Source organism: Convolutriloba macropyga, chromosome 1 (genome assembly GCF_964194025.1).
Source record: "Convolutriloba macropyga chromosome 1, txConMacr16.3, whole genome shotgun sequence".
Lineage (NCBI taxonomy): Eukaryota > Metazoa > Xenacoelomorpha > Acoela > Convolutidae > Convolutriloba > Convolutriloba macropyga.
In genome coordinates this window covers 53,775,084-53,802,119 of record NC_134468.1, presented here as the reverse complement: position 1 = coordinate 53,802,119, position 27,036 = coordinate 53,775,084, and the positions used below count along the sequence as shown (strand labels likewise).

Sequence of the window (27,036 nt, the reverse complement as noted above, 5' to 3'; positions counted from 1 at the left end):
TTTATCTGATTTTATTGTGCAAAATTTTTTTTCAATGTTTTTAATAGCCGCAAAGCGACAGCTGAGGTTATTATTGGGCTTCTCTTTGTTTCGTCGTCAAGATTTTCGTCTTCAAAAACGAGATAAACAGGTAACGCCCGGAGGCCATACCAGTTTATGAGAATGCATTTCACCTGGACTGTCTTCTGACGAGACAAGTTCATTGTATGAAGTTCTTCATCTTAAAAGTTTGACTCCCCTCAAGTCACACCTCTATCTGTTACCTCTTGTTTACATTTTTGATGTCAATGAGAAAGCAAGTGGGAGTGGCGATTTTAGTCACACTGCAGCAGTAAAGGGAGAGTTGGAGCGTAGTTTCGAGAGCGAGAAATTGGTACTTGAGAGCCTTTGTTGTTGCGTTTCTTGTAATGTTGTTGCTTAGTCTCCATAATAAGAACCCTTTTAGTACCTCGTGTTTCTGATCAAATTTTGGCTTCAGTATTTAGCTATCATTATTGATGACTTAGATACCAATTGTTTTTGACATTGTGAATACTGTTGTTAAGAATTTTAGTATCTACTTGTGCGTTTCTCCTACTTTGAGGACACTCATTGTCACAAGGATTTTTTGGCAAATTTTGGTTGGTTATTGTCAATAGTTATATAAATCGTTGTTATTTGATAATTTTTACTTCTCCGTTTTTTTAGAAAAACAAATATTTGAAATATCAGATTTTTTGCTCATTTAGGTTTATGTGCTTTGGTTACTGGATTGTAATTTAGAACTTATCCTGTTATTTTTTCTCGTCAAGATTATTGTTAGTTAGTTCAATGCGTTGGGTTGTACATCGGAAAGTGTCCTGCTATGTGCAATGATTGTTGTTTCGTCGGTTTTTGTAACAACCATAAGTAGTCGCGCTCACTTCAAATCTGCTTTTGTTCATTCGTTCATGCAATTTCGACTGTAGTGTATGTGGCTTCTAATTTGGTTCATGCTTGAAGTTATTTTGGTCATTCGTTTGATAATCTTCTGTTCGTGCTCGACTTTCTCAAAAATGACTTTCCTCACTCTCAATGAGACTAGTATGTTTAGCCTCATGACATCTCAGCAATTAGTGAAAGAAACTGAGTATATTTATCCTCATGGCATCTCAGCAAGTAGTTAAAGAACCTGGACATTTCTTCGTTCTTTTTTCTTTCATCATTTTGGGATTGTAGGTCCTGAGAGCTATCGCAGCTGTTTACTAACAATCTGCTCATATTGATTGAGTTGCAGAATTATTTCTTTCTTATAAGCTTTCGCAGTGTTTATTTCGCTTTTTTCTGAGAAAAATTAGCATCAGAAAATTACCAACATTTTGAGAAAAAACTGACTGCTTTTCGTTCCGTTTTTTACTAGCAATTTTTTTAAATGCTCTCAAACGTAGTTTGTCAATAGTTCTCGTCCTGCTGGTGCTTGGTTTTTGATACAATTTGGCAGAATTTTTTCGGTCAATTGATTTTTCGTCCTACTGAACGGGATTAACAGGTAAAGCCCGAAGGGCACTAAGTTGCTGAGCAGTTCTCGTAGAGCTTTACTCGTCTCTAATTGTTTGAATCTTAAATCACTGACGGTGCCGAGAAGTTATCAGATCGTTGCTTGGGGCAATTTTAACGCTTTTCATCACGATCCCCACCACCTCACTCAACGCCCGCCCCTCCCCCTCTCTAACTCCCTCTACTCCAACCCACCCCTTTACAACCCGAACTGCACCTTGGAAGCTGAACCCCTTTGATTTAACCCGCTCCACTAAACACGTCACTCCCTCAATTTTTTCCCTTTTTCTTTTCACTATCTGAGTTGTTAGCTAGTGAAAAGATAAGCGCTCGCGAGTCGTTTGAGAATGGTTTGCCAAACGTTAGATGGCTGTTTTCAAAATTTGGATGCAGTCATGTTTCATTGCTCTCAAACAAAGGTATTCCCTCGGTCTTTTGCGATTTTTCGCTAGACTGATTTTTCGTCTGACCCTTTGACTTATCGTCCTCAAAAACGGGATAACCAATAACTAGGTATAGCCCGTAGGGCATTAAATGACTCAGCAGCTCTCTTAGAGCCTTGCGGCTTACTAGTCTCTAAGTATGCGATTCACCCAAACTGTTTAGGAGACCTAAATTCATGTTGCGAAGAGCAGTTCTTATCTTAGTTGCCCCCCCTTGTTTTCTGCTTTTATCGTCACGTTATGTCTTCAAATTTATTTAATTCGTTGTATCGATATGAGGCACATTTTCGATTTTCCTGTTGAAAAATTTTTGTGATTTACGCGAGATTTTGGAACCATTTGTTTGGTTTTTCCTTTTTCATTGTTTTTTCTTTTCACTGTCTGGGTCAGATTATTCGGATCACAGGGGGAAAATAGTTTTTCCAAACAGGTTTTAATGGCACTGTTTGTATTGTCAGTGTTTGCTTTAATTGTAAGTAAGAGAGTATTTTTTCAATAACTAATCACTGAAGGTGCCGAGAAGTTATTGGATCATACTGTGAGGGGCAGTTTTACCCCGTTTGATCGCGAGCCCCATCTCCTCACTTCACTCCTGCGCCCTCTCCCATCCCAACCCCCCCCCCCCCCCCCACCGTCACACCCCGAATTGCACCTTGCAAGCTGGACCCCCTTGATATAACCCGCTCCGCTCAACACTCCGCTACCTCAATATTTTTCCTTTTTGTTGTTCTTTCTGTTCACTATCTGGGTCCGGTTGTATTCGGATCCACTGGGAAAACTTTGTTCTTCCAACAGTTATCAGTGGTATCGTTTGAAATGTGTGTTTGCATTGATTCTAAGAAAGCTCAGATTTGAGGTTTTTAATAGCCGCCCTCATCTTCTCAGCCGGCTGTTTCTAGCGCTCCTATTTTTTTTATAGCTGTAAGCTGAGCGAAGCTATATTGCGGTGCTCTTGGTTTTTTACAATTCAAAGAATTTGAATTGTATTGGGGCGCTGTCTTTTTTTTTTTTTTAAGTTCTGTTCACACATTTTCATGATTTTTGAAGTCGAATTGGAGTAGTGATTTTGGTCACGCCGAAACAGGAAATCGAGCGAAAAAGCGAGAGGTTTTGCGGCGTGAATTTTTTTCGCTCTAATTTTAAAGTAGAGTGAGAAAATGGTGTTTGAACAAAAATTCGGTTTCTCGGTAGTGGTTTTTTGTTCACATGCGGCAATTTCACTCTGATTTTTACTGTTTTTTTCGATTTTTTGGATCGGATTTTTTTCTAAATGGTTTTCCCAATCCATTCAAAGCTCATTCTAGGCCTAGTTTTTTCTGTGAATTAAATTTTCATTTCTCGTTAGTGGTTTTTTTTTGTTCACATGCGGCATTTTCACATTGATTTTCTGTTTTTTTTTCTTATTTTTTTATCAGAATTTTTTAAAAATGGTTTTCTCAATTCACTCTTAGTCCATTCTGGGTCTGATTTTTCTGTTTAGTCAATGAAAATTCTTTGAATTGTACGTCAGGACGTGTCCTGCTATGTTTTTTTGTTTCGTCGTCTGACGCTCTTTTTTCGTTTTACATTTGTTCACACAGCAAAGCTGAAAAAGTCAAATTTTCCGAGTTTTGCGCGCTTGACGTCATTTCTCACGCTCTCTCTAGCAAAATTGTTTTGTGTGATTAGATATTGATCATACGTGACTTACCTCACTCAATAAATTGACTTTTGCACATTAAGTTTAATTTGAATTTGTTTAAGGTCAAATAAACTCATATGTGCAGTCAAGGTCCCTAATAAGAGGCTTCTGCAAAATTAATTTTAACAAGCTTTATTAATTTATCGCTGAATGTTTTTTACCTCGTTTTTTTGAGAGGCGTCGATTTTTTTTCAATTTAGATCTGTATCTGTTTCTATCTCTATTATATGGCACGCAGGTCTATTTCTTCGCAGCTATTCCGGCAATCTGCCGGCTATGTTTTTACAATTCAGAGAAATTGAATTGTATTGGGGCGCTGTCTTTTTTTTAAGATTTGTTCACACATTTTCATGATTTTAAGTCAAATTGGAGTAGTGATTTTAGTCACGCCGAAACATGAAATGGAGCGACAAAGCGAGTGGTTTTGTGGCTTGAATTTTTTTCGCTCTAAATTTAAAGTAGTGAGAGAACGGTGTTTGAACAAAAATTCGGTTTCTCGGTAGTGGTTTTTTGTTCACATGCTGCAATTTCACTCTGATTTTTACTGTTTTTTCGATTTTTTTGGATCGGATTGTTTTCTAAATAGTTGTCCCACTCCATTCACAGCTCATTCTGGACCTAGTTTTTTGTTAGACTCAAAATTACATATCTCACTGGTTGTTTTTTGTTCTCTCTAGCAGCATTTTGTCATTGATTTTGTTTTTTTTTCATCTGATTTTTTTAGAAATGGTTTTCCCAATTCACTCACTGTCCGTTCTAGGTCTAGTTGTTTGTTAAGTCAATGAAAATTCTTTGAATTGTACGTCAGGACTTGTCCTGCTATGTTTTTTACTTCGTCGAATAAAAAATGTTTCGCTTTACCTCATTTTGCTGCTTTTTCAACATTTTGCGTGATATCTTTTTGACTTCTCTACGCTAGTTTCTTTCTTCTCTCATTCTGCTAAAAGTGATTTTGAACATCAGTTGCTCAGCAAAGCACAGAGTAAAAATGAACAGAGTCAGTATAAAAAAATGAACAGAGTCAGTATAAAAAATTGAAGTCAGAAGTAGAAACGGGATAAACGCATAAAGCCCAATTTTAGATGCCCGCTATTTGAACGTCGTTCCTATAAGTCTTAGTTACCATCTCTTATGCTTATTGGTATTGATAGTAGCCCCTGTAACCTCTCTCTAAGAAACAGAAGTACGTTATGTTCAACTACGAAATGCCATCAAAATAAATCGGACTTAAAAATGTTTTTGTACAAAAATCTTTTTTTTTCAATATCTTTTCTTTCAATCCCAAACATGCTTATTGGAATCAACGGCGGCTATTTTCCGGCAATCTGCCGGGTATGTTTATGATTTACACCGCGAATGATTAAAGCCTTCTGAGCTCAACATTTAGCTCAACAACATTTTTGTGAAATTATTTTTGCAATGGTTTAAGTTTAGTTTTGCAATAATCCTATATATTAAACGTGTGAACTCTAAAGTGGGAAAATATATTGCATGTTAAGGGGCCTCTCGAAGCGCATGTTTAAGAGACGCATTGAGCAGCATGTTTAAGCTAACATATCGAGAGAGGTCAATGACCTAAAAGGGCGAGAACCGAACCCGGGACAAAATACTGCTAGTCAGGTGCAGTTACCACGTGGCTATGAGGGCTTGAAAGTATGGTCGCCCAGAGGGAGGATTTACTTTCCTGGGTACTAGGTGTTTTCTAAATTTGCTCTCCAACGAAGTTAAGCGTTTATTGTAAACATGTTTTTTGCTAAATTTTTGTCCATTCACGTCGCACCCGTTTCTGTCTCCGATGCCCTCCTTTTTCCCACTTTCGTGCTCTGTCTATCCGATCTATTTATCTTCTATCTATATCTATATATGAAACGTATTCGAATAACTATACAACCATGTTTAATCTCCTAATCTTCACATATATTCAGGCCTCTTAAACATGCAAGATAGTGTTTTGCGTACATTTTGATAAAGTTCAATGCCGAAAGTTTGCCATTGCCGAAGAATCAATGAACAAAAAGCTTTCTATACAATAAAGGTCAATGACTGAATAGCCGCGGATGCAAAGATAGGTCATTGACCGAAAAGCTGTCAAATCAAAGGTTTCGTTAAAGATCTGGTTTTTTTAAAGAAAATATTTGTTCTGGGGTTCCATTTAATGTTGAAGAGAAATAATAATAATAGAGCGTCATTTAGATTTAATGCTGGTGCTGTTGCAGTAGCAAATAATGGTAGAAATTGAAGATATATCTTGGTATGTAACTAGTGTTGACCCTCGTAGTAACACAAATATTGTACAGAAAGGTTTAAATAAAAAGAAGCAATACTGACTTTAGTTATTATGAAAGAAACATTCTATAAAAATGCACCAAATGCTACCACCTTCTTGTTTGATCTGGGGATAGAGAGTGGTATGGAACGATCACGATATATAATAGTTGGTTGAATAATGAATGTTACTGAATGTTATTAATAGCCGCCCTCATCTTCTCAGCCGGCTATTATAGCGCTTCTATTTTTTACAATTCAAAGAATTTGAATTGTATTGGGGAGCTGTCTTTTTTTTAAGATCTGTTCACACATTTTCAGGTTTTTTGAAGTCAAATTTTGAGTAGTGATTTTAGTCACGCCGAAACAGGAAGTGGTGCGAAAAAGCGAGTGGTTTTGTGGCTTGAATTTTTTTCGGTCTAAATTTAAAGTAGTGAGAGAACGGTGTTTGAACAAAAATTCGCTTTCTTGCTAGTGGTTTTTTGTTCACATGCGGCAATTTCACTTTGATTTTTACAGTGTTTTCGATTTTTTGGATCGGATTTTTTTCTAAATGGTTTTCCCAATCCATTCAAAGCTCATTCTAGGCCTAGTTTTTTCTGTGAATTAAATTTTCATTTCTCGTTAGTGTTTTTTTTTGTTCACATGCGGCATTTTCACATTGATTTTCTGTTTTTTTTTCTTATTTTTTTATCAGAATTTTTTAAAAATGGTTTTCTCAATTCACTCTTAGTCCATTCTAGGTCTGATTTTTCTGTTTAGTCAATGAAAATTCTTTGAATTGTACGTCAGGACGTGTCCTGCTATGTTTTTTTGTTTCGTCGTCTGACGCTCTTTTTTCGTTTTACATTTGTTCACACAGCAAAGCTGAAAAAGTCAAATTTTCCGAGTTTTGCGCACTTGACGTCATTTCTCACGCTCTCTCTAGCAAAATTGTTTTGTGTGATTAGATATTGATCATACGTGACTTACCTCACTCAATAAATTGACTTTTGCACATTAAGTTTAATTTGAATTTGTTTAAGGTCAAATAAACTCATATGTGCAGTCAAGGTCCCTAATAAGAGGCTTCTGCAAAATTAATTTTAACAAGCTTTATTAATTTATCGCTGAATGTTTTTTACCTCGTTTTTTTGAGAGGCGTCGATTTTTTTTCAATTTAGATCTGTATCTGTTTCTATCTCTATTATATGGCACGCAGGTCTATTTCTTCGCAGCTTTTCCGGCAATCTGCCGGCTATGTTTTTACAATTCAGAGAAATTGAATTGTATTGGGGCGCTGTCTTTTTTTTAAGATTTGTTCACACATTTTCATGATTTTAAGTCAAATTGGAGTAGTGATTTTAGTCACGCCGAAACATGAAATGGAGCGAAAAAGCGAGAGGTTTTGCGGCGTGAATTTTTTTCGCTCTAATTTTAAAGTAGAGTGAGAAAATGGTGTTTGAACAAAAATTCGGTTTCTCGGTAGTGGTTTTTTGTTCACATGCGGCAATTTCACTCTGATTTTTACTGTTTTTTCGATTTTTTGGATCGGATTTTTTTCTAAATGGTTTTCCCAATCCATTCAAAGCTCATTCTAGGCCTAGTTTTTTCTGTGAATTAAATTTTCATTTCTCGTTAGTGGTTTTTTTTGTTCACATGCGGCATTTTCACATTGATTTTCTGTTTTTTTTTCTTATTTTTTTATCAGAATTTTTTAAAAATGGTTTTCTCAATTCACTCTTAGTCCATTCTAGGTCTGATTTTTCTGTTTAGTCAATGAAAATTCTTTGAATTGTACGTCAGGACGTGTCCTGCTATGTTTTTTTGTTTCGTCGTCTGACGCTCTTTTTTCGTTTTACATTTGTTCACACAGCAAAGCTGAAAAAGTCAAATTTTCCGAGTTTTGCGCGCTTGACGTCATTTCTCACGCTCTCTCTAGCAAAATTGTTTTGTGTGATTAGATATTGATCATACGTGACTTACCTCACTCAATAAATTGACTTTTGCACATTAAGTTTAATTTGAATTTGTTTAAGGTCAAATAAACTCATATGTGCAGTCAAGGTCCCTAATAAGAGGCTTCTGCAAAATTAATTTTAACAAGCTTTATTAATTTATCGCTGAATGTTTTTTACCTCGTTTTTTTGAGAGGCGTCGATTTTTTTTCAATTTAGATCTGTATCTGTTTCTATCTCTATTATATGGCACGCAGGTCTATTTCTTCGCAGCTATTCCGGCAATCTGCCGGCTATGTTTTTACAATTCAGAGAAATTGAATTGTATTGGGGCGCTGTCTTTTTTTTAAGATTTGTTCACACATTTTCATGATTTTAAGTCAAATTGGAGTAGTGATTTTAGTCACGCCGAAACATGAAATGGAGCGACATAGCGAGTGGTTTTGTGGCTTGAATTTTTTTCGCTCTAAATTTAAAGTAGTGAGAGAACGGTGTTTGAACAAAAATTCGGTTTCTCGGTAGTGGTTTTTTGTTCACATGCTGCAATTTCACTCTGATTTTTACTGTTTTTTCGATTTTTTTGGATCGGATTGTTTTCTAAATAGTTTTCCCACTCCATTCACAGCTCATTCTGGAACTAGTTTTTTGTTAGACTCAAAATTACATATCTCACTGGTTGTTTTTTGTTCTCTCTAGCAGCATTTTGTCATTGATTTTGTTTTTTTTTCATCTGATTTTTTTAGAAATGGTTTTCCCAATTCACTCACTGTCCGTTCTAGGTCTAGTTGTTTGTTAAGTCAATGAAAATTCTTTGAATTGTACGTCAGGACTTGTCCTGCTATGTTTTTTACTTCGTCGAATAAAAAATGTTTCGCTTTACCTCATTTTGCTGCTTTTTCAACATTTTGCGTGATATCTTTTTGACTTCTCTACGCTAGTTTCTTTCTTCTCTCATTCTGCTAAAAGTGATTTTGAACATCAGTTGCTCAGCAAAGCACAGAGTAAAAATGAACAGAGTCAGTATAAAAAAATGAACAGAGTCAGTATAAAAAATTGAAGTCAGAAGTAGAAACGGGATAAACGCATAAAGCCCAATTTTAGATGCCCGCTATTTGAACGTCGTTCCTATAAGTCTTAGTTACCATCTCTTATGCTTATTGGTATTGATAGTAGCCCCTGTAACCTCTGTCTAAGAAACAGAAGTACGTTATGTTCAACTACGAAATGCCATCAAAATAAATCGGACTTAAAAATGTTTTTGTACAAAAATCTTTTTTTTTCAATATCTTTTCTTTCAATCCCAAACATGCTTATTTGAATCAACGGCGGCTATTTTCCGGCAATCTGCCGGGTATGTTTATGATTTACACCGCGAATGATTAAAGCCTTCTGAGCTCAACATTTAGCTCAACAACATTTTTGTGAAATTATTTTTGCAATGGTTTAAGTTTAGTTTTGCAATAATCCTATATATTAAACGTGTGAACTCTAAAGTGGGAAAATATATTGCATGTTAAGGGGCCTCTCGAAGCGCATGTTTAAGAGACGCATTGAGCAGCATGTTTAAGCTAACATATCGAGAGAGGTCAATGACCTAAAAGGGCGAGAACCGAACCCGGGACAAAATACTGCTAGTCAGGTGCAGTTACCACGTGGCTATGAGGGCTTGAAAGTATGGCCGCCCAGAGGGAGGATTTACTTTCCTGGGTACTAGGTGTTTTCTAAATTTGCTCTCCAACGAAGTTAAGCGTTTATTGTAAACATGTTTTTTGCTAAATTTTTGTCCATTCACGTCGCACCCGTTTCTGTCTCCGATGCCCTCCTTTTTCCCACTTTCGTGCTCTGTCTATCCGATCTATTTATCTTCTATCTATTTCTATATATGAAACGTATTCGAATAACTATACAACCATGTTTAATCTCCTAATCTTCACATATATTCAGGCCTCTTAAACATGCAAGATAGTGTTTTGCGTACATTTTGATAAAGTTCAATGCCGAAAGTTTGCCATTGCCGAAGAATCAATGAACAAAAAGCTTTCTATACAATAAAGGTCAATGACTGAATAGCCGCGGATGCAAAGATAGGTCATTGACCGAAAAGCTGTCAAATCAAAGGTTTCGTTAAAGATCTGGTTTTTTAAAGAAAATATTTGTTCTGGGGTTCCATTTAATGTTGAAGAGAAATAATAATAATAGAGCGTCATTTAGATTTAATGCTGGTGCTGTTGCAGTAGCAAATAATGGTAGAAATTGAAGATATATCTTGGTATGTAACTAGTGTTGACCCTCGTAGTAACACAAATATTGTACAGAAAGGTTTAAATAAAAAGAAGCAATACTGACTTTAGTTATTATGAAAGAAACATTCTATAAAAATGCACCAAATGCTACCACCTTCTTGTTTGATCTGGGGCTGGAGAGTGGTATGGAACGATCACGATATATAATAGTTGGTTGAATAATGAATGTTACTGAATGTTATTAATAGCCGCCCTCATCTTCTCAGCCGGCTATTATAGCGCTTCTATTTTTTACAATTCAAAGAATTTGAATTGTATTGGGGAGCTGTCTTTTTTTTAAGATCTGTTCACACATTTTCAGGTTTTTTGAAGTCAAATTTTGAGTAGTGATTTTAGTCACGCCGAAACAGGAAGTGGTGCGAAAAAGCGAGTGGTTTTGTGGCTTGAATTTTTTTCGCTCTAAATTTAAAGTAGTGAGAGAACGGTGTTTGAACAAAAATTCGCTTTCTTGCTAGTGGTTTTTTGTTCACATGCGGCAATTTCACTTTGATTTTTACAGTGTTTTCGATTTTTTGGATCGGATTTTTTTCTAAATGGTTTTCCCAATCCATTCAAAGCTCATTCTAGGCCTAGTTTTTTCTGTGAATTAAATTTTCATTTCTCGTTAGTGTTTTTTTTGTTCACATGCGGCATTTTCACATTGATTTTCTGTTTTTTTTCTTATATTTTTATCAGAATTTTTTAAAAATGGTTTTCTCAATTCACTCTTAGTCCATTCTAGGTCTGATTTTTCTGTTTAGTCAATGAAAATTCTTTGAATTGTACGTCAGGACGTGTCCTGCTATGTTTTTTTGTTTCGTCGTCTGACGCTCTTTTTTCGTTTTACATTTGTTCACACAGCAAAGCTGAAAAAGTCAAATTTTCCGAGTTTTGCGCACTTGACGTCATTTCTCACGCTCTCTCTAGCAAAATTGTTTTGTGTGATTAGATATTGATCATACGTGACTTACCTCACTCAATAAATTGACTTTTGCACATTAAGTTTAATTTGAATTTGTTTAAGGTCAAATAAACTCATATGTGCAGTCAAGGTCCCTAATAAGAGGCTTCTGCAAAATTAATTTTAACAAGCTTTATTAATTTATCGCTGAATGTTTTTTACCTCGTTTTTTTGAGAGGCGTCGATTTTTTTTCAATTTAGATCTGTATCTGTTTCTATCTCTATTATATGGCACGCAGGTCTATTTCTTCGCAGCTATTCCGGCAATCTGCCGGCTATGTTTTTACAATTCAGAGAAATTGAATTGTATTGGGGCGCTGTCTTTTTTTTAAGATTTGTTCACACATTTTCATGATTTTAAGTCAAATTGGAGTAGTGATTTTAGTCACGCCGAAACATGAAATGGAGCGAAAAAGCGAGAGGTTTTGCGGCGTGAATTTTTTTCGCTCTAATTTTAAAGTAGAGTGAGAAAATGGTGTTTGAACAAAAATTCGGTTTCTCGGTAGTGGTTTTTTGTTCATATGCGGCAATTTCACTCTGATTTTTACTGTTTTTTCGATTTTTTGGATCGGATTTTTTTCTAAATGGTTTTCCCAATCCATTCAAAGCTCATTCTAGGCCTAGTTTTTTCTGTGAATTAAATTTTCATTTCTCGTTAGTGGTTTTTTTTTGTTCACATGCGGCATTTTCACATTGATTTTCTGTTTTTTTTTCTTATTTTTTTATCAGAATTTTTTAAAAATGGTTTTCTCAATTCACTCTTAGTCCATTCTAGGTCTGATTTTTCTGTTTAGTCAATGAAAATTCTTTGAATTGTACGTCAGGACGTGTCCTGCTATGTTTTTTTGTTTCGTCGTCTGACGCTCTTTTTTCGTTTTACATTTGTTCACACAGCAAAGCTGAAAAAGTCAAATTTTCCGAGTTTTGCGCGCTTGACGTCATTTCTCACGCTCTCTCTAGCAAAATTGTTTTGTGTGATTAGATATTGATCATACGTGACGTACCTCACTCAATAAATTGACTTTTGCACATTAAGTTTAATTTGAATTTGTTTAAGGTCAAATAAACTCATATGTGCAGTCAAGGTCCCTAATAAGAGGCTTCTGCAAAATTAATTTTAACAAGCTTTATTAATTTATCGCTGAATGTTTTTTACCTCGTTTTTTTGAGAGGCGTCGATTTTTTTTCAATTTAGATCTGTATCTGTTTCTATCTCTATTATATGGCACGCAGGTCTATTTCTTCGCAGCTATTCCGGCAATCTGCCGGCTATGTTTTTACAATTCAGAGAAATTGAATTGTATTGGGGCGCTGTCTTTTTTTTAAGATTTGTTCACACATTTTCATGATTTTAAGTCAAATTGGAGTAGTGATTTTAGTCACGCCGAAACATGAAATGGAGCGACAAAGCGAGTGGTTTTGTGGCTTGAATTTTTTTCGCTCTAAATTTAAAGTAGTGAGAGAACGGTGTTTGAACAAAAATTCGGTTTCTCGGTAGTGGTTTTTTGTTCACATGCTGCAATTTCACTCTGATTTTTACTGTTTTTTCGATTTTTTGGATCGGATCGTTTTCTAAATAGTTTTCCCACTCCATTCACAGCTCATTCTGGACCTAGTTTTTTGTTAGACTCAAAATTACATATCTCACTGGTTGTTTTTTGTTCTCTCTAGCAGCATTTTGTCATTGATTTTGTTTTTTTTTCATCTGATTTTTTTAGAAATGGTTTTCCCAATTCACTCACTGTCCGTTCTAGGTCTAGTTGTTTGTTAAGTCAATGAAAATTCTTTGAATTGTACGTCAGGACTTGTCCTGCTATGTTTTTTACTTCGTCGAATAAAAAATGTTTCGCTTTACCTCATTTTGCTGCTTTTTCAACATTTTGCGTGATATCTTTTTGACTTCTCTACGCTAGTTTCTTTCTTCTCTCATTCTGCTAAAAGTGATTTTGAACATCAGTTGCTCAGCAAAGCACAGAGTAAAAATGAACAGAGTCAGTATAAAAAAATGAACAGAGTCAGTATAAAAAATTGAAGTCAGAAGTAGAAACGGGATAAACGCATAAAGCCCAATTTTAGATGCCCGCTATTTGAACGTCGTTCCTATAAGTCTTAGTTACCATCTCTTATGCTTATTGGTATTGATAGTAGCCCCTGTAACCTCTCTCTAAGAAACAGAAGTACGTTATGTTCAACTACGAAATGCCATCAAAATAAATCGGACTTAAAAATGTTTTTGTACAAAAATCTTTTTTTTTCAATATCTTTTCTTTCAATCCCAAACATGCTTATTGGAATCAACGGCGGCTATTTTCCGGCAATCTGCCGGGTATGTTTATGATTTACACCGCGAATGATTAAAGCCTTCTGAGCTCAACATTTAGCTCAACAACATTTTTGTGAAATTATTTTTGCAATGGTTTAAGTTTAGTTTTGCAATAATCCTATATATTAAACGTGTGAACTCTAAAGTGGGAAAATATATTGCATGTTAAGGGGCCTCTCGAAGCGCATGTTTAAGAGACGCATTGAGCAGCATGTTTAAGCTAACATATCGAGAGAGGTCAATGACCTAAAAGGGCGAGAACCGAACCCGGGACAAAATACTGCTAGTCAGGTGCAGTTACCACGTGGCTATGAGGGCTTGAAAGTATGGTCGCCCAGAGGGAGGATTTACTTTCCTGGGTACTAGGTGTTTTCTAAATTTGCTCTCCAACGAAGTTAAGCGTTTATTGTAAACATGTTTTTTGCTAAATTTTTGTCCATTCACGTCGCACCCGTCTCCGATGCCCTCCTTTTTCCCACTTTCGTGCTCTGTCTATCCGATCTATTTATCTTCTATCTATATCTATATATGAAACGTATTCGAATAACTATACAACCATGTTTAATCTCCTAATCTTCACATATATTCAGGCCTCTTAAACATGCAAGATAGTGTTTTGCGTACATTTTGATAAAGTTCAATGCCGAAAGTTTGCCATTGCCGAAGAATCAATGAACAAAAAGCTTTCTATACAATAAAGGTCAATGACTGAATAGCCGCGGATGCAAAGATAGGTCATTGACCGAAAAGCTGTCAAATCAAAGGTTTCGTTAAAGATCTGGTTTTTTTAAAGAAAATATATGTTCTGGGGTTCCATTTAATGTTGAAGAGAAATAATAATAATAGAGCGTCATTTAGATTTAATGCTGGTGCTGTTGCAGTAGCAAATAATGGTAGAAATTGAAGATATATCTTGGTATGTAACTAGTGTTGACCCTCGTAGTAACACAAATATTGTACAGAAAGGTTTAAATAAAAAGAAGCAATACTGACTTTAGTTATTATGAAAGAAACATTCTATAAAAATGCACCAAATGCTACCACCTTCTTGTTTGATCTGGGGATAGAGAGTGGTATGGAACGATCACGATATATAATAGTTGGTTGAATAATGAATGTTACTGAATGTTATTAATAGCCGCCCTCATCTTCTCAGCCGGCTATTATAGCGCTTCTATTTTTTACAATTCAAAGAATTTGAATTGTATTGGGGAGCTGTCTTTTTTTTAAGATCTGTTCACACATTTTCAGGTTTTTTGAAGTCAAATTTTGAGTAGTGATTTTAGTCACGCCGAAACAGGAAGTGGTGCGAAAAAGCGAGTGGTTTTGTGGCTTGAATTTTTTTCGCTCTAAATTTAAAGTAGTGAGAGAACGGTGTTTAACAAAAATTCGCTTTCTTGCTAGTGGTTTTTTGTTCACATGCGGCAATTTCACTTTGATTTTTACAGTGTTTTCGATTTTTGGGATCGGATTTTTTTCGAAATGGTTTTTCCAATCCAGTCATAGTCCGTTCTTGGTCTAGTTTTCTGTTTAGTCAATGAAAATTCTTTGAATTGTGTGTCAGGACTTGTCCTGCTATGTTTTATACTTCCTCGAAAAAAAAAAGTTTCGCTTTACCTCATTTTGCCGCTTTTTCAACATTTTGCGTGAAATCTCTAGGCTAGTTTCTCTCTTCTTTCATTCTGCTAAATGTGATTTTGAACATCAGTTGCTCACCAAAGCAATTCAAAATGAACAGAGTCAGTATAAAAATTGAAGTCAGAAATAGAAAAGGGATAAACCCATAAAGCCCAATGTTAGATGCCCGCTATTTGAATGTCGTTCCTATAAGTCTAAGTTACCATCTCTAATGCTTATTGGTAGTGATAGTAGCCTCTCTCTAAGAAACAGAAGTACGTTATGTTCAAATACGAAATGCCATCAAAATAGGACTTAAAAAAATGTTTTTTGTAAAAAATCTTTTGTTTCAATATCTTCTATTCTTTCAATTCCAATCATGCTTATTGGATTCAACGGCGGTTATTTTCCGGCAATCTGACGGGCATGTTTGTAAGATTGGAAGTGAGTTTTTTCCTGAAGATAGAATGAATATTAATTATGAGACCGATAATTTTAATACGGTGTTTAAAGAGATAAAGAATATAATGGATCACCTGACGAAATTAAACCATATACAAATCATAGAACATATAAAAGTAGTTATAGATTGTGTATTTGATACTAGATATCAACGTGAGCATATTGGTCCAACGCCAATACAGCCTACTTTCAAGTTTAGTGCTGTTGTTGCTGATGTTATATCTCATGCATTAGTTTTAACTTAAAAGATTATTAGTGTTAATAGTGATGGTAATAAGATGATTGATATCGTGTCAGACAACGCGGCTTCGACGATTGTATCGTAGATATATTATGTCAGTTCTCATTACTTATAACTTTCTGCATAAATTTTCATTGAATGCATTTTATATCATTAGAAAGAATAAAACCTGAGTTAAAAGCCGGCATATTGTCAGATATATCATTTCAGTCTGAGATATCATTTCAGATTGTCATTTTTCAGTCTGAAAGGTCAAGCACTAATATATACATTTTCCGTAGAGTTAATACCGTAACAAGATTACACATGCTTCACTAAAGTTGAAGATTGTGTATTACATGTTTAACAAGTGTACGTAGAATTCGTAAAAATTGACAGCTAATCCATTTATGTGATATTAGGTTGCGAGAGACTTGATCCAGTGTCTGGAAAGTGGGGATTACATCCAGACAAGGAACACTGTCATCTTGCTAACGAGGATGCTGCCGTACTTCCCAAAAGTGACCCACTTGGCAGCCGCTATTGAGAAGAGAGTTGACAAGGTCAGACAGGAAGAGAAAGATAGCCGACCCGATCTGTCCAGTCTCTGCATGGCGTAAGCTGCTCCTATATCTTACTGCTCTGATGTTAAACTATCTTATTCAATTGTACTATCGGCATAAACGGTGCGTGAATGATAGACGCAAGGGGCCAATTGAACCCAAAATCTCTGTTGTGATTTCTTTGCTTCTGTCGAATGCGTTTACCAGTTATAGTATTGGGCTTTGATTACCTATTAACCCTTCAATACTAGAATACTAGCTGTATCCTGTTTCAAATTGATAAATTGAAAAAAGTGGGCATATTAAAAACGCGTGTCGGATATTAATACACCATGCAGTGAAGAGACTTGACCCAATGTTCTGTTCAGATATGTGGTCAAGATGAAGACTCAGAAGAGCAAGTTAATGAACGAGGAGCAGTTCCATGACAAATCTGATGTGAGCAGCGTCCAAACTTGTGTATTACTCGGGTATCCTTGTGTTTTTTAGTATTAGTCCATTTTTAATAGCCGCTCTCAGCCGGCTATTATAGCGCTCCTATTTTTTTTACAATTCAAAGAATTTGAATTGCATTGGAGCGCTTTTCTACTATTCAAAGAACTTGAATTGTATTCGGGCGCTGTCTTTTTATTACGAATCGAAGAGGAGTATTGGAGAATCTTTTTAATAGTCGTCGTCAGCTTCTCAGCAGATTATCAGTAATGTGTATATGGTGACCTCCGCGCCATAGAGTCGCGATACGGTCACCACATACACATTACTCTAATTCCCTTTATATATCCACTACTCTATATTCACTTCTTTTATATTTTAAATCTATCATTTCTTGTTAATAGCCGCACAGCGATAGCTGGGGCTATTATTGGCCTTCTCTTGGTTTTTTACAATTCAAAGAATTTGAATTGTATTGGGGCGCTGTCTTTTTTTTTAAGATCTGTTCACACATTTTCATGATTTTTGAAGTCAAATTGGAGTAGTGATTTTGGTCACGCCGAAACAGGAAATGGAGCGAAAAAGCGAGTGGTTTTGCGGCGTGAAATTTTTTCGCTCTAATTTTAAAGTAGAGCGAGAATATGGTGTTTGAACAAAAATTCGCTTTCTCGCTAGTGATTTTTTGTTCACATGCGGCAATTTCACTTTGATTTTTACTGTTTTTTCGATTTTTTGGATAGGATTTTTTTCTAAATGATTTTTCCAATCCATTCATAGTCCGTTTTAGGTCTAGTTTTCTGTTTAGTCAATGAAAATTCTTTGAATTGTACGTCAGGACTTGTCCTGCTATGTTTTTTTTATTTCGTCGTCATGATTTTTGTTACGACCATATGACGTCACAGCCACTTTTTGTTCATTCGTTCATGCAATTTCAACTGAATTGCATGTGTGACGTCATTTTTTGCTTTTAGTGGAGCGAGTTTTTTTGTTCATGCGCGTGATTAAATTTTTGGTCACACTTGACTTACCTCACTCTCAAAAATGACTTCCTCACTTCGAAATTGACTTTTATTTACTTTAATTCAAAGAGATAAGGTCAAATGGGTGTGTGTCACTCTAAATGAAGGTTGTTTGAGATCAGCTAATAGAGGCAGCAACAACTTACACAGATTTTTAATCAAAATCTAACAGATCAGCCTTCAATGAAAAGACGAATTTTTTTGGTCCGTCTTTTTTACTGTTTTTTAGACTGCCGGTCTACAAATCTATTGCGGCTATTTTCTGGCAATCTGACAGCTATGTTCTAGTCTCACTTAGTGCAAGCCACTAGTACAGAGTTAAGCTGGTAATTAACCATTATCAGACGGATAGTTCGGGTTCTATCCTCACCGACTCCGGTGGACGTATCCCAGATACTAGTATAAGACTAGTGAGACTTCTGTCTCACTTGGTGTAGTGGTTAAATCATCGAGTCTAGTTAAGTTGCTTTAGCAAACGGAAGGTTTGGGGTTCCTTCCTCACTAACTCCAGTGAACGTCCCCCGACTCTGATGAAATACTATGAAACTAAATACTATGAAACTAACTTCGTTGAACTGCTTCACAGATCCCTACAGTGAGACTGTATATGGGACACACTGTGATGGGTATACAGTCAAAAAACACTGAGATCGGGGGAAACACAGTGATTAGTGTTTTTCAGTATAACTAGTGAGATCGTGTAACAAGCACGTAAAACCAAACTTGCAAAAATTGATGAAGCCACTTCGTGGATCTGTGTAACCACTTCGTGCATAACTTGAACAAAAAGAGCACAGTCAAAAACACTGAGTTCGGTGGAAACACAGTGATTATTGTTTTTCAGTGTAACTTGAAAAAAAGACCAGCGTATTATTTATTCTAAATCTGGTATTAATTAAGAAAAAAGGTCTAAACCTAAAATATCAATAAAAGCCAAAAACTACATGACGGATAAATTAAAAGAAGAAAATTAGCTTCTTGAATATTATACTTATAAACATGCTCTCTGAATTGATTTCTAGTATGGCCATATCTATATCTATGAAGATAAATACATAGTCTACATTTCCTATTTCTAAATCTATATAATGATATATGTTTGTAAACATTACACATACTACATGTTAGATATTGATCAGGATCAGAATAATGATATTCCCAATGTTCTTTATAATCTTTCACTTTAACCATATTTTTACATACATAACAAGAATATTCTAATTCTTTACAATTATTACAACATTCTTTCCAAGGTTTATTTATACACTTTTTGCATTTCATTTTCATTTTTCGAAAAATTATTCTTGATTATTACCCTAAATAAATACATCATGTCCCAATCAACTAAAACTAATGTCATAAACTTCTGCGATAGTCTGTAATCTATCCTTTGAATCAAGGAAGGGTTTATACAGGCATCAATCATACGATCTCAAACATAAGGAACTATTGGAGAAAATGTTTGAGTCTGAAGAAGAAGAAATCTCTGAGAGGGTGTATAATTCGGATGAAGATGATTATATTATTAAAACTAAACCAGCCACCAAACCTAAAACTAAAACTGAAGAGGATATCTCCACCAGATTTAAGTATGAATGTAAAGAATGTCATGAAGAATTTAGAAGTAAAGTAGCTCTAACTACTCATTCATATAGTCACAATCGCATGTATCTAGAAAACATAGAAGACTTCGATATAAACTCCAGTCAGAACAGAGAGAGTTTTATATTACAGATAAAGGTGGGAATTACATTGAAGATATAGATGAAGCAACTAATTACTCTTTAGAAGAAATTAAAAACTGTTACCAGTTCAGAAAAGTTTTAAATATAAGATCACGGCTGAATGTGATTATAAGAAGAGAACCAAAGAAGAAGTTAAAACTACTAAAATATTCTTCGATACTGATTATATTAATAATAAAGCAATATATGAATATGGTGACTTCAATCGGTGGCTAGATTTCGAAAAGGAAATATATGAAGGTTATGGTTATGATTTTGGGTTTCTTGGAATAAGAAGTATTCAGTTAAACCTTGAACCAACTAAAGCATCTATTGGTAGTTATATAGATTTACCTCCTGATCTCAAAAACTCTAAATCGATATTAAATATACGTAGTTATAAATACAATTGCTTACAACTAACTATAACTGCTTGGCTACATCCCGCCCCACACCATGCAACTCGAGAAAGTAAATATGTAGATAAACTAATTGAACCAAGACAACAACATGAAGATGATTTTGCTTATATAATAAGAATACAGAAATTGTATAATATTAATATTTGGGTATACACACCTTGTGGTGGGGGCAAAATAGAATTGTTTAAACAAGTGGATGATTTTAAAAAGATATAAAAGATGTAAGAATACTAGTTTGGAGTAATGGTCAAATAGAACACTGTGCCCTAATAAAAAATATAGAAAACCTGTTAGAACGACCAAATAAAAACATTAAATATTATTATTGTGATAGGATTACCTATTGGTTTAACTCACAAATTAAATATGATAAACACGAATGCAACAACTCATTCGAACCAGAGATTGTTTGTCCTAAGAAAAAACATATTACTTTTATAAATTAACACAAACGTCAGATTATAAAAAATATTATAACTGCTTATATAGAATGTTGCATTGTTGAAGTCTCAACTAATGGTTATGGCGAAGCATCGGTGAAACCGGTTCTCGGATGGTCGGAGACCCATAAATACGTAATAGCTGAACATATTCCAATAGCTATGGGTTACACCTGGCAAGGTAACTTCAAGCACTACTTCGGTCTAGGCTGCGTCAAAAGTTTTGCTAGAGATCTATTAGAAATAGAAACTGGGAATAACTTCAAGCGCAACAAACAAATAATATTCACAGAAGAAGATAAATTATATCATGAAACCAATAACACCTGTCATATCTGCAGCAAAACATGTATTAATAAAGTAAGAGATCATTGTCATGAAACTGGTAAATATAGAGGACCTGCATGTAAAATATGTAATCTAAGATACAAACAAAAAAACTTCATTCCAGTAATATTCCATAATGGATCTGGCTATGGCTTCAACCTACTATATAGTGAACTCTTCAAACAGAATAATGATAAAAGGAAAGTAGATAACATACCACTAGCTGCTGGTAAGTCTAAGATGTTTAGCATTGGTTGTCTTAAATTCTTAAACAGTTATAACTTCCTAGCTATGCCTCTAGATCAAATGGCAAAGATATACGAATGTAAAACTAAAACATTATATCCATATGAATACTTTGGTTTAGAGTCGTATAGTAGCAAAGCAACCTGAGGAAGGGCCTCCTGCCTTGGTTCCCCAACCACGACAAAGTCGTATTATGAAGTTATAGGTAATCTAAAAATAGAAGACTTCAAATCCTCTCTACATAATAAATTACCAACACAAGAAGAAGTCGATATCTTTAATAAAGACAACAGTCATAAAACTGGTAAAGATCTAAGTATAGAGTATTTACAAAATGATGTGGAAATATTAGACTACTGCATGAATGAATATGTTAAACTAAGTATGAAAGAATTCAAGCTCAACCCACTACATTATGTAAGTCTCCCGGGTTATAGTTTTGATTGTTGGTTAATGTCAAGTGGTGTTACATTAGATACATTGCAAGATAAACAAATGCTAGATGATTTTGTTGGAGCAAAGAGAGGTGGTATATGTGGAATAATTGGTGATAGATATATAGATAACAGTGATGGTAAGACCATATGGTACATTGATGCAAACAACCTATACGGCTATGCAATGATGCAAAAGCTACCCTATAAGGACTTCCAGTTTACTACTACTACTACTACTACTCTTGATACTATATTAAGTACTCCAGATGATAGTGATCATGGTTACTATATAGTTTGTGATATTGATTATACTAATGAATGTAAAGAGAGAACAGAACAGTTAGCACTAATGCCTAATAAGAGAGAGATAAATGATAATGAATTAGGTTACAGAGAAAGAGATGGAGGCAAGGCAAGATCAGAGAAATTAATCTTAGACCAAAACAACAAAACAGAGTATATCGTTCATTATAGGATGTTAAAGTTCTATGTTAAGATGGGAGTAAAAGTAACAAAAATACATAGAGTAATTAAATTTAAACAAGATTATATATGTAGAGATTATATACAAAACAATACAAATAAAAGAGCGACAGCTAAACCTGAAGCAGAAAAGGATGTAAGGAAATTAATGAATAACTCATTATATCGAAGAATAATGTGCATGAATCCTCTACACTTCTTTCAAAGCAAGTTCCTGCATGATGAAGAAAAGATAATGAAAAGTGTAAGTAAACCCACATTTAAGAATATAACTAGATATAGAGATTATAGCCAAATAGAATATAGAAAGAAAAAAATAGAATATAGCTCACCTGTATATGTAGGAGTAACAATACTCGAACTTAGCAAATTACATGTTTGATGTATTCTATAGTATTCTACAACCATCCCTCAAAGATTTAACACTTCACTATATGGATGCGGACAGTTTCGTATTAAATTATAGTGAAGGTAAAGTTAGTGAAGAGCATATGGACTTAAGTAATCTAGACATACCTATAAAAACTAATAATAAAGTCCCCGGCAAGTTTAAGCACGAGCTGGGGAGTAGGATTATTGAGGAATTTATAGCATTGTTCCCCAAAACATAGCTTCAAAAATTATCCTAAAAACACTAAAGAAAAAGGAATAATGAAGCATAGTAATGCTAGGCACATAGAATATTATGATGCATTAATGAATAATACACAGTGAACTATAGATGAATGCAGAAAACAAAAAGTTGGCGATAACATGACAACAACAAAAACAAGTAAGATTAGTTTAAATATATTTGATGATAAAAGGTTTTATGTAAACAATATAAAAAGTTATCCTCATGATGAGAATCTATATCTATTCAAAAGAGATTAAGTAAATAAAATCTGTGAACGGACTTCATCCATGGCAAGCCAAGCATCATTAAATTTAAACAAAGAACAACTGGTTGATAATATCCTAGAACTAACCATTAATGATGATAGAAAGTTAATTGAAGCCGCTATTGGATTATATAATGATCTGCAAAGCAGTTTCACTATCTGTGAAACAGAATCTCCCTGATTTATAATCTTAATAAAAACTGGTTAATAATATTCTATACCCTCTTTTATAAAATGATCAATTGCATCTCCCGGTTTAGTAGTTAGTACATTATAGATCATTATCCCTCCCAAAGTTATTTCCAAATCACTTTTTCCTCTAGTTAATTTGTTTTTGTTATATTCTATAAATTTTATTATTTTACTGGTTTCCCTTTCATCTAAATATTTAGCATATCTTGAACTTATTAATTCATCATGCCAGGGATCCTTAGCATGGTTTATAAACTCTTTCATAGACCGATATTGTTTTCCACAAGCTAAACATTTTTTTAACTCAGAGTATTTTTCATCAATAGAATTTTCATTATCCATTTTTTACTCTTATTATAGATTTTCAATACATATAAAATGACTAAGCTAGATGAACTTATAGAATTAAACTATCTAGAAAAACTAAACAGAAAGAATAGATTAGAAGATAAATTAAAACAACAAGAATATTATGGAGAAATAGAAGAGTTATTTGATCCTTTAACTAAAACTTTAAATGCGAACAGTGAACACAATCTAGCATTAAGTGAACAAACATTAAGGGCAATAGATTGGCAAAATCAAGAGTTAGATAAACAAACTAAGATGATCCAGCAAGCTGGCTCCCAGTTTAATGAAGCATTAATGAAGTGCAATAGCAAATCTGTAGAGGAAGCTCGAGATAAACCAGGACTTTTAGTAGATAAAGACACAGCTCAAATTATTAATTTAATGTCAGTTCAATCTAACCCTCAATTAAAGTTAAAGTTCAGAAATTTAGATATTGGTGAATTTGAAATGAACGTTGTTAAACTAATATACCAAGAAAATGCATTTATAGTTAAGGATATTATATTTGAATTGTCAGATGAGTTTATAAACTTTCTTACTAACCCTAATATAAAACATGGTGAAATCGAGGATGAAAACAAAATTAAAAGGTTTTTAAAGGATATTAGATATGATTTAGGAAAAGGGGATAAGAAAAGCGCTAGATATAGAACAATAAAACGTATAATAGGGGTAAAAGATGATGTATATGGTAGGGGATTAAATAGCAACCCAGATCCAAATAGTTTAATAGAAAGACTAGAATTATTAATACTAGAAACAAAAGCTGGTCATGATGGATTATATGATGAAATGCTAGATATATCTAAGCAACTATTATTCATGGATATTATTGATCAAGAACAACTAGACAAATTTTGTTTTTAACTATGGTAAATAAATAATGATGGATAAACAACAACAACAACTAGCTAAAGAAGTATTCAGTCCTCAAATAACAAAGTTTAGAAGACAACGAATAATACCATTATATAAAGTTGAAACATGGTCAGCTGATTTAATTGATAAGTCATCTCTAAGTAAATACAATAATAATTATAAGTTTATATTAACTGTTATAGATATCTTCACAGAATATGCATGGGCTATTCCATTAAAGAATAAATCTGGTTTATCTATAACTAATGGTTTTAAAATAATATTAAGTGAACATCCACAAGGTGGCTCTGAACCTAGAAAACCAGAAAAGTTATGGGTAGATAGAGGTAGTGAGTTTTACAATAAAACATTTAAATCTTTACTTAAAGAATATGGAACCGGCAAAGCCGCTTCAGGGATAGAGCTATATTCTACTTATAGTGATTTAAAGGCTGTCTTCATAGAGAGATTTAATAGAACATTATTACATATAATAAATAAACCTATGTTCATCAATGGCGATGGTAATTGGGTAAATATATTAAATGATGCTGTTGTAACATATACCAATAACATTCACTCAACAATTAATATGACACCAGTTGACGCTGCTAATAATCCTGATAAAGTTAAATACTATATCAGTGGAACTGCTTCGCAGATTAAATCTACCAAAGCAACACCTAAACTTAAAGTTGGTGATTATGTTAGAAATGTAGATAAACGTAATATCTTCTCTAAGGGATTCACTTCTAATTGGAATAGAGAATTGTTTAAAGTTAATGAAGTTCTAAAAACACAACCATCAACATATAAAATAGAAGATATTTATGGTGAGATAATAGAAGGTAAATATTACGAACAGGAATTATTAAAATCCGAGTTTGATTTTGAATCTAATAATAAAGTTTTAGAATCATTAAATATATTTCTTAAAATAAATAATGACAAGAAACAGATTCAATCAGTCTAAACACCAATCAACATCAACATCAACAAACAACTTAACATTAAGTAAGGCTCGTGGGTTATTCCTAGAAGATAATGATAATATTGATATGAAGGATACCTATATAAAATTACAAATGTACATCCTCCTATAGATGAAAAAGATGTTGTTAATAAAGAGTATTGTGACAATAACTTATTATCCTCTTCTAATAAAATAGACATTTTAAGTAAAAACATAACTGAACTAAGAAAAGGTGAATTTGATAAAGTCACTACTAAAACATTACAACTAAATGAAACACAAGTTAATGATGAACTAATTAATGAGTTTATTGAATCAACAAATGAAGTCAGAAATACTGTTAAGTTTTCTAATAAAGTTGCTGCTGATACTATCTCTAAATATAATCAATTAAAACAAGAATTTGATAATAAGTTTAATCAGAATATCACTAACATACAACTAGATGAAATGTTTACTACTGGGCTAAAAGAATTTAAAGAAGTTAATAAAAAGACTAATTCGTTTATAGATGAAGCCCTTTTAAAGAATAAAAGGACAATAGTACAATATATAATTGCTTTTACGAAGTACGTTAGTTGATAATAAAGAGCAAGCAAGACTTGAGATGCATTATGGTTTTAAACAAGAAGATATAACGAAAGAAATAGAAAGAATTTTTACTAATTAAAATAACCGAAACTATGACTAACCCAACAGCACCGAGTGAGAGATTACTATATCCAGATTTGTCATCAGTATCAGAAAGATAGATAAACGAAAAGATTCAAGCTAATAATAAATTTAACAACTATTAACATTATAAAAGATATATGAAACTGAAACTAATAACTATAATAAGAAGTTAAGTAGATATAAAAATTATATTAACGTAGCCGAGATAACAGAAATAGTATTATCATCTAAAGCAACAACTGCAACGTAAACATCAGTTGCATTAACAGGTATAGGATTACCTTATTCTATACCAACAGCTTTTGCTACAGCAACTGTTTGTGGTTCATTATCATAAACAATTAATACTAAAATAAGAAATAAAATTATAAAGTATTCACAAATGTATATTTTAAGTAAACAGTTTAGCGACAAGTTTTATAGACTATATACTAAATCAATGAATGATAATAAAATAGATAATGATGAGTATAATGAATTAATTAAGGTATATGAGGATTATAAGAAGAACAAGAAAAAGAAACTGAGTATTTTTTAAAACTAAAGTTGTTAGTGTTTAGTTATAATAATGTATTTAGTAATAATTATATTAGTTTTAATATTAATCGATAATCATAAACATAATATAATCATAATCATAATCATAAATATAATATAATCATAATCATAAATTTAATATAATCATAATCATAAATTTAATCATGACTATAATCAAACAATTATCTCTTCTTAGTACCTAAGTATAACCCTCTTCCTTTTTGTACTACCTTTATACCTTCACCAGTAGTTGCAAATTTAATTAAATCAGGTGTAGCCGCTAGAGCTGCTTTAGGGTTTCTACTTGCAGCTGCACTTCTTATTTTACTTGCTATTTCTAATGCTCTTACAGGATTATTAGCAACTTTCTTTCCAAAGTTAACCGTAGCCCTACCAACACTTTTAAAGAAATCTTTCAATCCCTCTGCTTCTATTGTTGCATCAGATACTGTCATTGATTTATTCCTTCTACACTTAACACAATTACCCTTTAACATTTTAGTTCCTTTAGCTGAGATAAACCCATGAATATTATTAGTACCACTATAATGTCTACCACCAACACAATATGAATTAGTTTTAAACTTATTTAAAAGACTCATTTCTATATATAAAAAATAATGGAAGTTAAAATGTATAATCCTTTTGTTGTTTTTAAGCCTAAGCCTAAGACTACGGGTTCCACCTGCGAGCGAAGCCTGAAGCCCAAGCCCAAGGTTAGGCCCAAGGCTAAGATTAAGCTTGAAGTTAAGGGTCTATCTCTAGAGAAT

At 33.7% G+C, this 27,036-nt stretch overlaps 1 protein-coding gene across 5 annotated transcripts in view; it reads left to right on the top strand.

The window, feature by feature from the left end:
* Nucleotides 1-27,036, top strand: part of LOC142340355 (THO complex subunit 2-like) — a 215,790-nt gene that overhangs the window by 143,179 nt on the left and 45,575 nt on the right. For all 5 annotated transcript variants that reach the window (XR_012759067.1, XR_012759068.1, XM_075390939.1 and 2 more), the window contains exons 19-20: nucleotides 16,129-16,322; nucleotides 16,638-16,707. Coding sequence is in view for 3 of the 5 variants with exons in the window: in XM_075390939.1 (XP_075247054.1) it covers nucleotides 16,129-16,322; nucleotides 16,638-16,707 (264 nt within the window). In the remaining 2 variants the exon portion in view is untranslated. The remainder of the gene's footprint in view (nucleotides 1-16,128; nucleotides 16,323-16,637; nucleotides 16,708-27,036) is intronic.